The following is a 12,897-nucleotide window of genomic DNA, read 5'->3' as shown; positions in this document are numbered from 1 at the left end:
TGAGGTGAGAAAAAACTTTTTCACATAGCGAGTAGTTAGGGTTTGGAGTGCTCTGTTTGGAAGTGTGGTGGAAGCAGGTTCAATTGAGGCATTCAAGAGGACATTGGATGATTATTTAAATAGAAACAATGTGCAGGAGTATGGGGAAAAGACAGGGGATTAGCACTAAGTTAAAATGCTCGGAGAAGGTGCAGACACAGTACCGAATAGCCTCTTTCTGCACAGTACAATACTGTGGTTGTATGATGTGACTTCATGAGTGGTGAGACTTCATCGTGGTGGCGTTGTCACTGGATTAGGACTCCAGAGACCCAGGGTAATGCTCTGGTGATCCAGGTTTGAATCCCACCATGGCAGATGGTGAATTTTAAATTCAGTTAAAAAATCTGGAATTAAAAGTCTGATGATGACCATGAAACCATTGCCGGAAAAACCCATCTGGTTCACTAGGGAAGGAAATCTGCCATCCTTGTCCGGTCTGGCCTACATGTGACTCCACACCCAAGCAATGTGGTTGACTCTTAACTGCCCTCTGAAATGGCCTAGCAAGCCACTCATTTCAAGGGCAATGAATGCTGGTATAGCCAGTGATGATCCGTCCCATTAATGAATAAAAAAAAGCAATAAAAACAGAAAATGTTAGAAAAATTCAGCAGGTCTGACAGCATCTGTGGAGAGAGAAACAGAGTTAATGGACGGAATTGTCCCAGATTGCACTAAGTGCGGGAATGGGCGGGTATAATGACGTAATGGCTGCAATGGCGAGTTTTCACGCTGTATCGTCCCAAACCCGCTGCACGGGTGAAGCATTCCCGGGAAACACACTGTTTCAATGGTGGGCATTTACCCGCCATGCCATCACCTCGCCGCTCCATCAAGCCTGGGCGCCATATTTAAAGTCCAGACACGCGCACACATCTCAGTGCTTCCAGCTCACGACGACTGCAGGGAAGATGTCCACGAAAGGCAAAAAGACTGCAGCCCCCAGGTTTAGTGACGTGTCACTGGAACACCTTGCCGCGATGTCCTCTACCCACTACTGCCGCAGGATGGGCAGCAGCATGACCAAACAGGCTTGGTTGGCGGTGGCAGTGGTGATCAGTGCCAATGTCGCGCAGAAGAGGTTGGCCATCCAATGCAGATGGAGGATGAATGATCTCATCCATGCAACCATCTCATTACTCTAAACTCATACGCTCAAACCCATCACACATTCACAGACATCTCACTTACTGCCAGCTCAAGGGACATCACCACCCATTCTCTCACACATACCCTCACATCTCCATCTGGCCTTATCTCTTCTGGAGGCTGCTTCCTCAGCCCTCACCATCTTGAGGCCACTTGCAAAGTTCAACATGTGCCCCCACACACACCCTGGGATACCCTCCTTCCCCAGTACAGCGCTCGTCCTGCAACCTCTTCCCTTGCCTGAGGTCACTTCTCCCCCTTCCCCAAGCAAGCCCTAGCCCAGCAGCATTAAAAAGCCACCCACATATGGCTGATCTAGTAGGTGAGACCTGCCATTGAGCCCCCCTAAACGTGATGTGGTGTTGTCTTTGGAGCCTGGTACTGACGACTGCTGACTGTGAGTGCTGACCGAAGCAAGGTAGACAAACAAACCTTGAAGTCCCGAGCGAAGTGCAGCCCACCAGGTACACGTTGCTTACGTGCTGTTGTGAAGCACGTCGGTATTTTCCCGCCGATGTGGGCGGACGATGCAAGGGGAGGGACGATTCTGGCAAGCAGGCCTAATAATGATATGCTGATGTATTACAATGAGATTCCTGATATCCAATGGTGAAGAATACGGTCCCCGTCGGCAGGCTGAGTGGACGATCGCAAACAGGTTTCACGGCAATTGAAACCAATCGCGTCATATTGTCCACTCACGCCACAGACCACGCCCGATGCCAGCAGGCACGGAAAATCCCAGCCAATGTTCGAGTCCATATGACTGTTTCAGAGCTAAGGAGAGGTAGAAGTGTGATGGATTTTATACTGTTTAAGAGGGGGTGGAGTGAAATAGAAGGTCAGCAATAGGTGGGACTTGACAAAGGAGAGATTTGACAAAGATCTCGCGAACACAAGACAAAGCAAGTATTAATAGTAGTGTTAAAGACAAAAGAAAGTGCTGATAGTGGCCTAAAGGTAAGATAACAGAATGTATTAATAGCAGAATAAGGGTCAGCGTTCTGTGGAAGCAAAACTTAAGAACAAGTGACAGATGGCCCTGTGGCGAGGTTGGGGGGGATGGAAATTGGATTTAAAAAGGGGGTAAAGATGGAGGAGAGAGTTCATGATCTGAAGTTATTGAACTCAATGTTAAGCCCAGAAGGTGGTAAAGTGCCTAATCGGAAGAAGAGGTGCAGTTCCTCCAGTTTGCGTTGGGCTTCACTGGAACACCGCAGTAGGCCATGGACAGACATATGGGCACGAGAGGAAGATGATGGACAGAATTTTCTGCCTGTCGGGCAGGCGGGCCCGACCTAATCTCCAATGGGTGGGGAGCCAATCCCTGCCAGCACTGCCATTTTACGTGGGCGAGCCAATTATCCGGTGGGAAGCGCTATGTGCATGCTGTGCGGGCGGGGGGATTCCCTAAAAGCGAGAGTGCGCTCTTTCGCACATGCACACGAAAGTGCGCACATCTCCCTGAGGCTAAGTGCAGCCTCAGGGAGATCGCTTCCACTTTGAAAAATATTAAAAATAGAAAAAAAAATTTCCCTAAAATGTCCCCCTCATTGACAATGTCACATGAGATGGGACATGTTCATAATTTACAGGAAAACTTTATTAAAATTTTTTAAACCCTGTGTGAAACCTCATCCCAACGCTGGCTGAGGTTTCATGTTTTCTCTATTTGCCGCTGGGGCTCCTGGCCTGCCTGCCAACCATAAGGACAGGCAGGTCCTTTAATTGTTTAAATGATCCTGTCAATGGCCTCAATTGGCCATTGACAGGTCGACGAGCCCGCAGCTGATTTTGCTGTGCCCCCGCCTTCCTGAAAATTTAAATGGGGCAGGATGACATCGGGGGTTCCGCCCGACGTCATCCCACGTCATTTTATGCATCAGCGAGCAGGCCCCACCCCTTGCTTGCCAACAGCAAAATTCTACACGATGAGTTGAAATGGCAAGCGACAGGAAGGGCTGGGTCATGATTGCGGACTGAACGAAGGTGTTCTGCAAAGCGGTCACCCAGTCTGAGTTTAGTCTCCCCAATGTAGAGGAGAGACCGCGTTGGGAGCAGCGAATGCAGTAGACCAAATTGAAGGAGGTACAAGCGAAGTGCTGCTTCACCTGGAAGGAGTGTTTGGAGCCTTGGATGGTGAGGAGGGGGGAGGTAAAGGGACAGTTGTTGCACCGTCTGCGATTGCATGGGAAGATGCCGTGGGAAAGGGATGACGAATTGGGGGTGATGGAGAAGTGGACCAAGGTGTCACAGAGGGAATGGTTCATATGGAATGCTGCCAATGGGGGTGTGGGAAAGATGCGTTTTGTGGTGATTTGCTTTTATTTTAGCTAAACTAAGCACTGGTCCCTTAAAGTGTGAGACTGGGCAATTAATAATGGGAAACAAAGGGCAGAATTTTCCAGTCCTGCCTGCTGCGGGACCACAAATCTTCGCCCACAGTCATCGGACATTTTGCTGGTCGATCAAATTTGCTGCCATGCCCGTGATAATTCCCACAGTGGTTGAGACCAGAAAATCCCAGCCAAGGAAATGACCACGACTTTGAACAAGTATTTTGTATCTATCTTCAAAGTAGGAGACACGAAAAAATCCCAAGTATAGTTGAGAATCAAGTGGCAAAAGGGAGTGAAGAACTTAAAATTGTCACTGGAGAAAAGGTACTGGGAAAACTAATCAGTCTAAAGGCAGCCAAGTCCCCTGAACCTGATAGCCTGCATCCTAGAAATAGCTGCAGAGATAGTGGATGTATTGGCTGTAATCTTCCACAATTCCCTAGATTCTGGAAAGGTCCCAGTGTATTGAAAAACCTCAAGTGTAATTCAAGAAAGGAAGGAGACAGAAAACAGGAAGCTATAGGCCAGTTCACTGAACATCTGTCATTGGGAATATGTTAGAATCCACTATAAGGAAGCAGAAGCAGAACATTTAGAAAATCATAATATAAACAGGCAGAGCCAACATGGTTTTACGAAAGGGAAGTTGTGTTTGACAAATGTATTTGAGTTCTTTGAGGATGTAACAAGCAGGATGGATAAAGGGGAACCAATGTATTTGGATTTGCAAAAGGCATTTGATAAGGTGTCACATAAAAGATTACTACATGAGATAAGAGCTCTGGTTTTGGGGGTGAAATATTAGCATGAATGGAGGATTGACTTGACAAACTGGATACAGGAAGTCGGGATAAATGGGTCATTTTTAGGTTAGTAAACTGTAACTAGTAGAGTACCACAGGGATCAGCCCTCACCTAATTATGATCCACATAAATGGCTTGGATGAAGGGACCAATTGTATCTAAATTTACTGATGATACAAAGATAGGTGGGAAAGCAAATTGTGAGGAGGATACAAAGAGTCTGCAAAGGGATATTGATATTGAGTGGTAGATAGTTTGGCAGATGAAGTATAATGTGGGAAAATGTGAGGTTGTTCACTTTGAGAGGAAGAATAGAAAAGCAGAATATTATTTAATGGAGAGACTGCCAAATGCTGCAGTACAGAAGGGTCTGGGAGTCCTTGAACATGAATCACAAAAAGTTAGCATTCAGGCACAGCAAGGACAGCAAATGGAACGTTGGCCTTTACTGCAAGGGGAATGGAGTTTAAAAATAGGCAAGTCTTGCTACAACTGTACAGGGAATTGGTGAGATCACACTCAGAGTACTGTGTACAATTTTGGTCACCTAACTTAGGGAGGGATTGTCTTATGAGGAAAGGTTCAGCAGGTTGGCCCTATGCTCATTGGAATTCTAACGGTCCAGCCAAGACCCTTGAAGCAGCAATTGAAGACAATTTTTCGCAGCCTGTGCGATTTTCAGGTGCAGGCGGGTAGGCCACATTTTTAAAAGCCTCATCTACGGTTGGGATAAGAGGGGTGAGTGGGCTTGCTAATGTGAGTTGTTCAAACTTTAGTTTATAAGTTGCTGCTGCTTGCTTGTATGAACAGGACAACTTTATTTCGCTTCAGAGCTGCTTTGACAGAAATAACAGGCTTCAGTTCAGGATTTTGAAGGAATCTTAACACTTGGGGCCTTCCAGGTATCAGACAGCCTTCCCTTACCCTGAGAATGGGGTTTGTGGTCTCCGCTGGAGGCACCTCCTCTGAAGAGGAAGAGAGGGCCAGAAGGGGGAGGAGGCCCCTGGTTCACTCCTCCATCACCCCCTACACCTCAACCCCCTCCCACGGCACCTTCCCATGCAACCGCAGAAGGTGCAGCACTTGCCCGTTTACTTCCCCCCTTCTCATTGTCCAAGGGCCCAAACATCCCTTTCAAGTGAAGCAGCATTTCATTTGCACTTCCCTCAATTTAGTCTACTTCATTCGCTGCTCCCAATGCAGACCACTCTACATTGGAGAGACCAAACGCAGACTGGGTGACCGCTTTGTAGAACACCTTCGGTCTGCAAGCAGGACCCAGACCTCCCTGTCGCTTGCCATTTCAACACTCCACCCTGCTCCCATGCCCACATGTCTGTCCTTGACCTGCTGCAATGTTCCAGTGAAGCTCAACACAAACTGGAGGAACAGCACCTCATCTTCCGACTAGGCACTTTACAGCCTTCCGGACTTAACTTTGAGTTCAACAACTTCAGATCATGAACTCTCTCCTCCATCCCCACCCCCTTTCCGATCCCCCTTTTCCCAATAATTTATAATTTTTTTTCCCCACCTATTTCTATTATTTTTAAATGTATTTCCATCCATTGTTTAATCTCCACCTTTTAGCCTATTTCGATCCCTTCCCCCCCACCCCCACTAGGGCTATCTGTGCAAGTGCTCGTCCTGCTTTCTACCCTTAATGTCACCATCAGCACATTCCTTAGCTAATATCACCACCGTTAACACCCCTTTGTCCTTTTGTCTATGACATATTTGGCAATCTCTTCTTTGCCTCCACCTATCACTGGCCCTCTATCCAGTTCTACCTGTCCCACCCCCCTCAACCAGCTTATATTTAACCTCATTTCTATTTTTCCTCAGTTCTGATTAAGAGTCATACGGACTCGAAATGTTAACTGTATTCCTCTCTGCAAATGCTGTCAGACCTGCTGAGTTTTTCCGCTATTTTTGTTTTTGTTTCAGATTTCCAGCATCCGCAGTATTTTGCTTTTTTCTTCTTGTATACTTTGTCCTAAATTGTGGTTACTGTTTAGAGCCTGTAGACCACTCCCACTAGTGACTTCTTTCCCCTACTACTCCTCATCCCCACCCAAACCAATTCTACATCTTGATCTGTGAACCAAGGCCATCTCTAACTATTGCACCAATGCCATTCTTGATCAACAGTGCTACCCCTCCAACTTTACCTAGATTCCTATTCTTCTTGAATGTCATATACCCCTCAATATTCAGGACCCAATCCTTGTCATCCTGCAGCCACATCTCTATAATGGCTATTGGATCATATTTGTTTACTTCAATGTGTGCCATCAATTCATTTATTTTGTTATGAATGCTAGGCACATACGGCTACAGAACCATTAGTTTTGTTTTTTTGTTATCTTTGTAACATCTACTCTTGACTATTGGTGTGTTCTTAGGTTTCATCTCTTTCCCCTTCCTGCCATTCTATGACCCTCATTTCCTCATTATGGTGTCCTGCCTTGAATTGCCACATCTACTCAAGCTTGGTCTCTCACCCACTTTGTTTAGTTTAAAGCCCTCTCTACTTCCCTAGTTATGCAATTCACAAGAACACTTGTCCCAGTACGGTTCAGGTGTAGACCGTCCCAACAGTCCCCACTTACCCCAATTCTGGTGCCAGTGCCCAACAAACCGGAACCAACTTCTACCACACCAGTGTTTGAAGCACGCATTTATCTCTTATATTATTTGCCCTATGCCAATTTGCATGTGGCTCAGGTAATAATCCAGAGAAAATTACCTTTGTGGTTCTGCTTCATAATTTAGTACCTAGCTTCGAATACTGACTATGCAGAGCCTCCTTCCCAGTCCTGCCTATGTTATTGGCACCTACATGGACCACGACAACTGGATCCTTCCCCCCCAACTGCAAGTTCCTTTCCAGCCATGAGCAGATGTCCCAAACTTGGCACCTGGCAGGCAACACAGCCTTTTGGACTCTCACTCTTTGCTGCAAAGAACAGTGTCAATCCCCCTCATTATATTGTCCCCTCATACCAATACTTTCCTGTTTTTTTCCTGTTTCCAACCCCCCCCCCCCCCCACCCCCGCTGCCATTTGAATGGCTTCCTGTACCATGGTGCCCTGGCCAGCCTGCTCATTCACCTTGCAGACCTCAGTTTCATCCACACAGGTTGTGAGCACCTCAAACCTGTTTGACAATTGCAAAGTCTGAGGCTCCTCCACTACTGTCTGCTTGGTCCCATTACCTGCCTCACTCACGGTCACATCCTCCTGTCCCTCATTGCTGACCCTATTCTAAGAGGCGTGACTGTCTTCTGGAACAAAGTGTCCAAGTATTTCTCCCCTTCCCTAATATTGCACAGTATCTGCAGTTCAGCTTCCAGATCAATAACCCTGATCTGGAATTCCTCTAGCTGCTTACACTTTCTGCAGAAGTTTTTGTCCTGGATCGCCTTGGTGTCCAAAAGCACCCACATTCCACAGCTGCAACATAACACCTGCCCTGTCATTATTACCTATGTTATTTAATTAACTTAATGTAATTACTCACTTAATTAACTTAGAATAATTCTTATGTATACCACACCTCTTTTCCCTGTGCACCGAATTCGCACGTGAAGCTAATTCGCTACTCAATCTCCCCCTCACTACACTGTAGTCTCCTGGCGCGCCCCTTACTGATCATGAGGTTTGAAAAACCTGTCTATTATAGACCCTCTGGTGAGTCATTAGCTAGTTTAGTTTCCTGCTACAGTAATTAACACCACTTGAACCAACTGCTGGAGGTGTCAGCTGTGGCTCAGTTCATAGCACCCTTGCCTTTGAATCAGAGGGTTGTGGGTTCATGTCCCACTCCCGGAAGCCAAGAACTGTGATTGTACTCGAAAGAGTTGCAATCTGTGACTGTTGATAACTCGAAAGAGTTGAACCAACTGCTTCCAGGTGATCTACAGATCTGATGAGTCATTAGCTAGTTTAGTTTCCTGCTACAGTAATTAACACCACTTGAACCAACTGCTTCCAGGTGATCTACAGATCTGATGAGTCATTAGCTAGTTTAGTTTCCTGCTACAGTAATTAACACCACTTGAACCAACTGCTTCCAGGTGATCTACAGATAACTGTGGTTAGTGTTGTGTCAAATCATAATTCTTAATCTATAATTAAAACCAGAAAAGGACTTACCAGAACTTACCATGTGACCCTAATTCTTTACTCACTCAATCTCCATCTCGCTCTGATGAAGGCAATGGAGCCTTACTGTTTTTATTATAACAGGGAGAAAGTCCCTGAGCGCTGAGGTGGGCCTTTTAAACAGCTTGCCTTGTCATCCAGCAGCCATCATCTGACGTGGCTGCCTCTGCACTGTTTCTGGGGTGCGGTGGGCCCAACTCCAGTTAGCTCCTGCCACACCAGAGCAAAAAATCCAACATTTGCAGAAGTTTCCCCCAATTCAGGTTTGGAGAGTTGAGAGGTTTCCTAACCCTGCTCACCCGACTCAGAAGTGAAAATTCTGCCCAAAGAGTATAAAAGCAAGGGAGTTATGGTGAATCTTTATAAAATGCTGGCTCAGCCTCACCTGGAGTACTGTGTCCAATTCTGGACACCGTGCTTTCGAAAGGAAGTGAAGGAATTGGTGAAGTTGGAGTAAAGATTAACAAGATTAGTTTCAGGGATGAGGGACTTCAGTTACAAGGATAGATTAGAGAAGCTGGGCTGTTCTCTTTGAGAAGAGAAAGTTGAGAGGAGATTTGATAGACGTTCAAAATCATGAAGAGTCTGGACAAAATAGATAGATAGAAACTATTCCCATTGGCAGAAGGGCTGAGAACCAGAGGACATTGTTTTAAGGTGAATGGCAAAAAGAACCAAAGATGACATAAGGAAAAACTTTTTTATGCAGTGAGTGGTTAGGATCTAGAATGCACTGTTTGAGAGTGTGATGGAGGCAGATTCAATCATGGCTTTCAAAAGGGAATTGGATAATTCTCCAAAGACAAAAAATTTGCGGGGTTGTCGGGGGATGGGATGAGCTGATTTTCTCTTGCAGAGAGCCAGCATAGACACGAAGGGCCGAATGGCCTTCTCCTTTGCTGTTATCATCCTGTGATTCTATAAAATATTTCTTGATCTAAAGCATTAGGCAGTGTAATAGAGCATATTTTTTTCTTTCCTTTAAAAAGTATTCGTTGATATATTTAAGAGTAGGCTAAAGGGGGACTTGAGAGAGGTATAAAAAATTATGAGGGGCATAGACAGGGTAGATAGGAAGAAACTTTTCCTCATAGCGGAGGTGTCAATAACCAGGGGGCATAGATTTAAGGTAAGGGGCAGGAGGTTTAGAGGGGATTTGAGGAATTTTTTTTTTCATCCAGAAGATGATTGGAATCTGGAACACACTGCCTGAGGGGGTGGTAGAGGCAGGAACCCTCACAACATTTAAGAAGGATTTAGATGAGCACTTGAAACGCCATAGCACACAGGGCTATGGGCCAAGTGCTGGAAAATAGGATTAGAATGGAAAGGCGCTTGATTGCCAGCACAGACACGATGGGCCAAAGGGCCTGTTTCTGTGCTGTATAACTCGATGTAACTCAAAACATTAACTCTGTCTTTCTCTCCACAGGTGCTGTCAGACCTGCTGAGTTTTTCCAGCGATTTTTGTTTTTGTTTCAGCACCTTGGCAGTTGTTTAATAGCACATCATTAATGCATAATAAAACAGTTATTCTAAAACATTTTAGAGGTCTTTGTGTGTTTTTGTGGCTAGGGAGCTAATTCAGTTTACGGATTTTGTTTTTGCACTGTTCGCACTATTACACAAATGCAGCTTTCTCAACTGCAAGTCATTAATTTGTAATTGTTCTGCTCCTTTAGGCATGTTTCCCTAATATTTATTTATTTTTGGAAGTATTGCACATATTCAATACTCTATGTATCTTTATTTACAGGTTTGGATTTATTCTTCACAAAGGTGAACCAGCTCTTCACAAAATTGACCTTGAAACTATGACATATATTAAGACCATCAGTTTGAAAGAATATAATTGCATCCCACAGTCATTGGCCTATACTCACCTAGGTGGATACTACTTTGTTCATTGCAATGCCGGCAGTACAGGAGCAACTGAACCCCAAATCATAGTCGACAGTGTCACCGATTCTGTAATTGGCTACAATGGTGATATATCGGGTGTTCCTTACATTTCTCCAGATGGACATTATTTGGTCAGTATAGATGATCAAAAGGGTCTCATGAGAGTTCAATCCATCACTATCCAAGGGGAAATCCTGGAATCCTTCGAGATTCACACTAATCTTCATATCACCGACGCTACCTTTCAGCCTTCTTTCACTGAAGCTAACCAGTACAATGTCTTCGCCAGCTCTGGTGTGCAGACAGATGTGCTGTTTGTGGAACTCTCCACAGGGAAAGTGAAGATGGTGAAAAGCCTGAAAGAACCCATGAAGACAGAAGAGTGGCCATGGAACAGTAAAAACCGTGTGATTGTGGACAGTGGCCTGTTTGGCCAGTATCTGATGACCCCATCAAAAGAATCTTTGTTTATTCTGGATGGAAGGCTTAATAAGTTAAACTGTGAGATCACCGAGGTGGAAAAAGGCAATACAATAATTTGGGTTGGTGAAGCATAAAAGGATAAATTACTTATCTAATCCCCAGTATAAAGTTTTCCACTGCACTTAATCTGCAACTTGAGTCACACCAATTTTGTTCTTTTATACACTACGAAAAATACATAATTAAATATAAAACAAGTTTGCAGACATAAAGATCAGGAACTTTCAACTGACATATTCGTAGATACTAATTGGAATTTCATAATTTCTTAGTGCAATTAATAATAATGAAGATATAGGATGTATATGTTACTTCAATTTGTACAAGAAAGCATTTCTATAGCTACAAAATGTTTTAGCTATACAGAATCTAAAAGCTGCAGGGAATTACCGAAGACATACTAAAACCCATTTGTGTGTTTTTACCCTATTTTTCCAATTTTGCTTTCATACAGAATTGGGTTATGGGTTCCAAAATCAAAAATGTTCTCACTTAATCTTTCAAATGCAGAATTATTTGTGCCTTGGACGGATAAGTTTCCAGGAAGAGGGTTCATAATTTCCATTTTGGCTCCATATTGTTTATCGCACAGAAAAAGGCTGTTCAGAACTATGTGTACCCTTATTAATGCCCAGAGCAGGCCCAAGCAAGTACTGACTAATTCAATAATACAGTAAGTAGTGATGTCTTCAATATCAGTTTATTGATCATGGAAAGAAGTAACCAGTTCCTGTTCCTCAGCAGATGTATTGATGCTAAACCAGCCTACATTAAACTGTTAACATCTTTTCAGCAACAAATGGGACTCTGTCAATCATCTGTAGTTAAACATGGTTGAGGCAATTTGTGCTCCAGTAAAGGCTGATAATATTTTTAGATTTCCTCTTGAGTTTTTCTGGATTGGCTTCCTATTCAACTAGCTATGTCTTGTGAACAGGATTTTATACCCATGATCATGTCTGTATATAGCAGCTGCTAGGCTCTGTGATTGTCAACTATTAGTTGGGAAATATGGTATGTGGGAAGAATCTGCTCAACGACTGTGCAGCTGCCTGATAAGATGTTTTGGTTGTAGTAACTAAATGTTTTTTTTTTTAACCAGTAATGTTCAATCTTGTGGACATCTACAATGTGAAATGTCTCTTACACAAACATCTGTCTGTCAAATATACATTGTTCTGTGTGATGTAATGGATATCCTAATTTCTGAATGTTGTATATGTAGAAATTTGCTTGACACTGGAGGCAAATAAAGATCTTACATTTTACATTTTGCTGTCTCAGTGAGTCTGAATCTGTGGAAATCTATGTTTGATGCAAGTGATGTAAAGCAAGTGAACATTGGAAATGTTTCTGAAAACATCATCATACACAGAATTTAAGAGGCTGAAATTATTGATATTGATCTGCAGTACTCAACACCTGAAAATACAGGCAGCATGCTGTATGGACAAGTGTCTGGGAATTTTGTTGGAGCTGCTCTGCTGCTCCCATTTCACATTGTTACTTTGCAGCAGAAAGCCATGTAATTTCTGGGGAAGTTATGGCAACGGAGTGGGAGTAGCTCCATGGAATTCCCAGTCAGTGTCGTTGGACTGGTTTTCAGAAATTAGCATTGTCATCCTGGATGGTTTCATCAATGAGGTTGCTGTCGTCTCCTTCATTTCAGGCAGTGAGTTCCAGAGCTCCATCCCCAGGTGAAAAATTTCACCTCAACTCCTGACTAATCCTGTCAATTACTTGATTAGTGTACCTGTGATTGAAATTCTTACGTAGAAGACATCCTCACATTAACACACAACTCCCCCAATCCCATCGTCCACTTGCACCCACACCCTCACACACCACCAGCCCCCACACCTTCATCCATCCATCCATCCCCACCCTAACCACCACCACCCCAAACTTCCTCCCCACCCCAGATGCCCACACCCCCATCCCACCACCCCCTAACCCACAACCCCTTTGAATGAATACAAACATTTTTAAACGGGTAAAAACCTTAAATACA

At 44.2% G+C, this 12,897-nt stretch overlaps 1 protein-coding gene across 2 annotated transcripts in view; it reads left to right on the top strand.

Annotated features, from left to right (window-relative positions):
* The window catches only part of fstl5 (follistatin-like 5), a 985,045-nt gene extending 972,891 nt beyond the window's left edge, over positions 1 to 12,154 (top strand). For both annotated transcript variants that reach the window (XM_078540706.1, XM_078540715.1), the window contains one exon: positions 10,258 to 12,154. In XM_078540706.1, the coding sequence (XP_078396832.1) occupies positions 10,258 to 10,960 (703 nt within the window). In that variant the 3' untranslated portion in view covers positions 10,961 to 12,154. The remainder of the gene's footprint in view (positions 1 to 10,257) is intronic.
* Positions 12,155 to 12,897: the final 743 nt, after the last annotated feature.

This window comes from Cetorhinus maximus, chromosome 1 (assembly GCF_964194155.1).
Source record: "Cetorhinus maximus chromosome 1, sCetMax3.hap1.1, whole genome shotgun sequence".
Lineage (NCBI taxonomy): Eukaryota > Metazoa > Chordata > Chondrichthyes > Lamniformes > Cetorhinidae > Cetorhinus > Cetorhinus maximus.
This window is presented reverse-complemented; position numbering and strand designations above follow the sequence as displayed.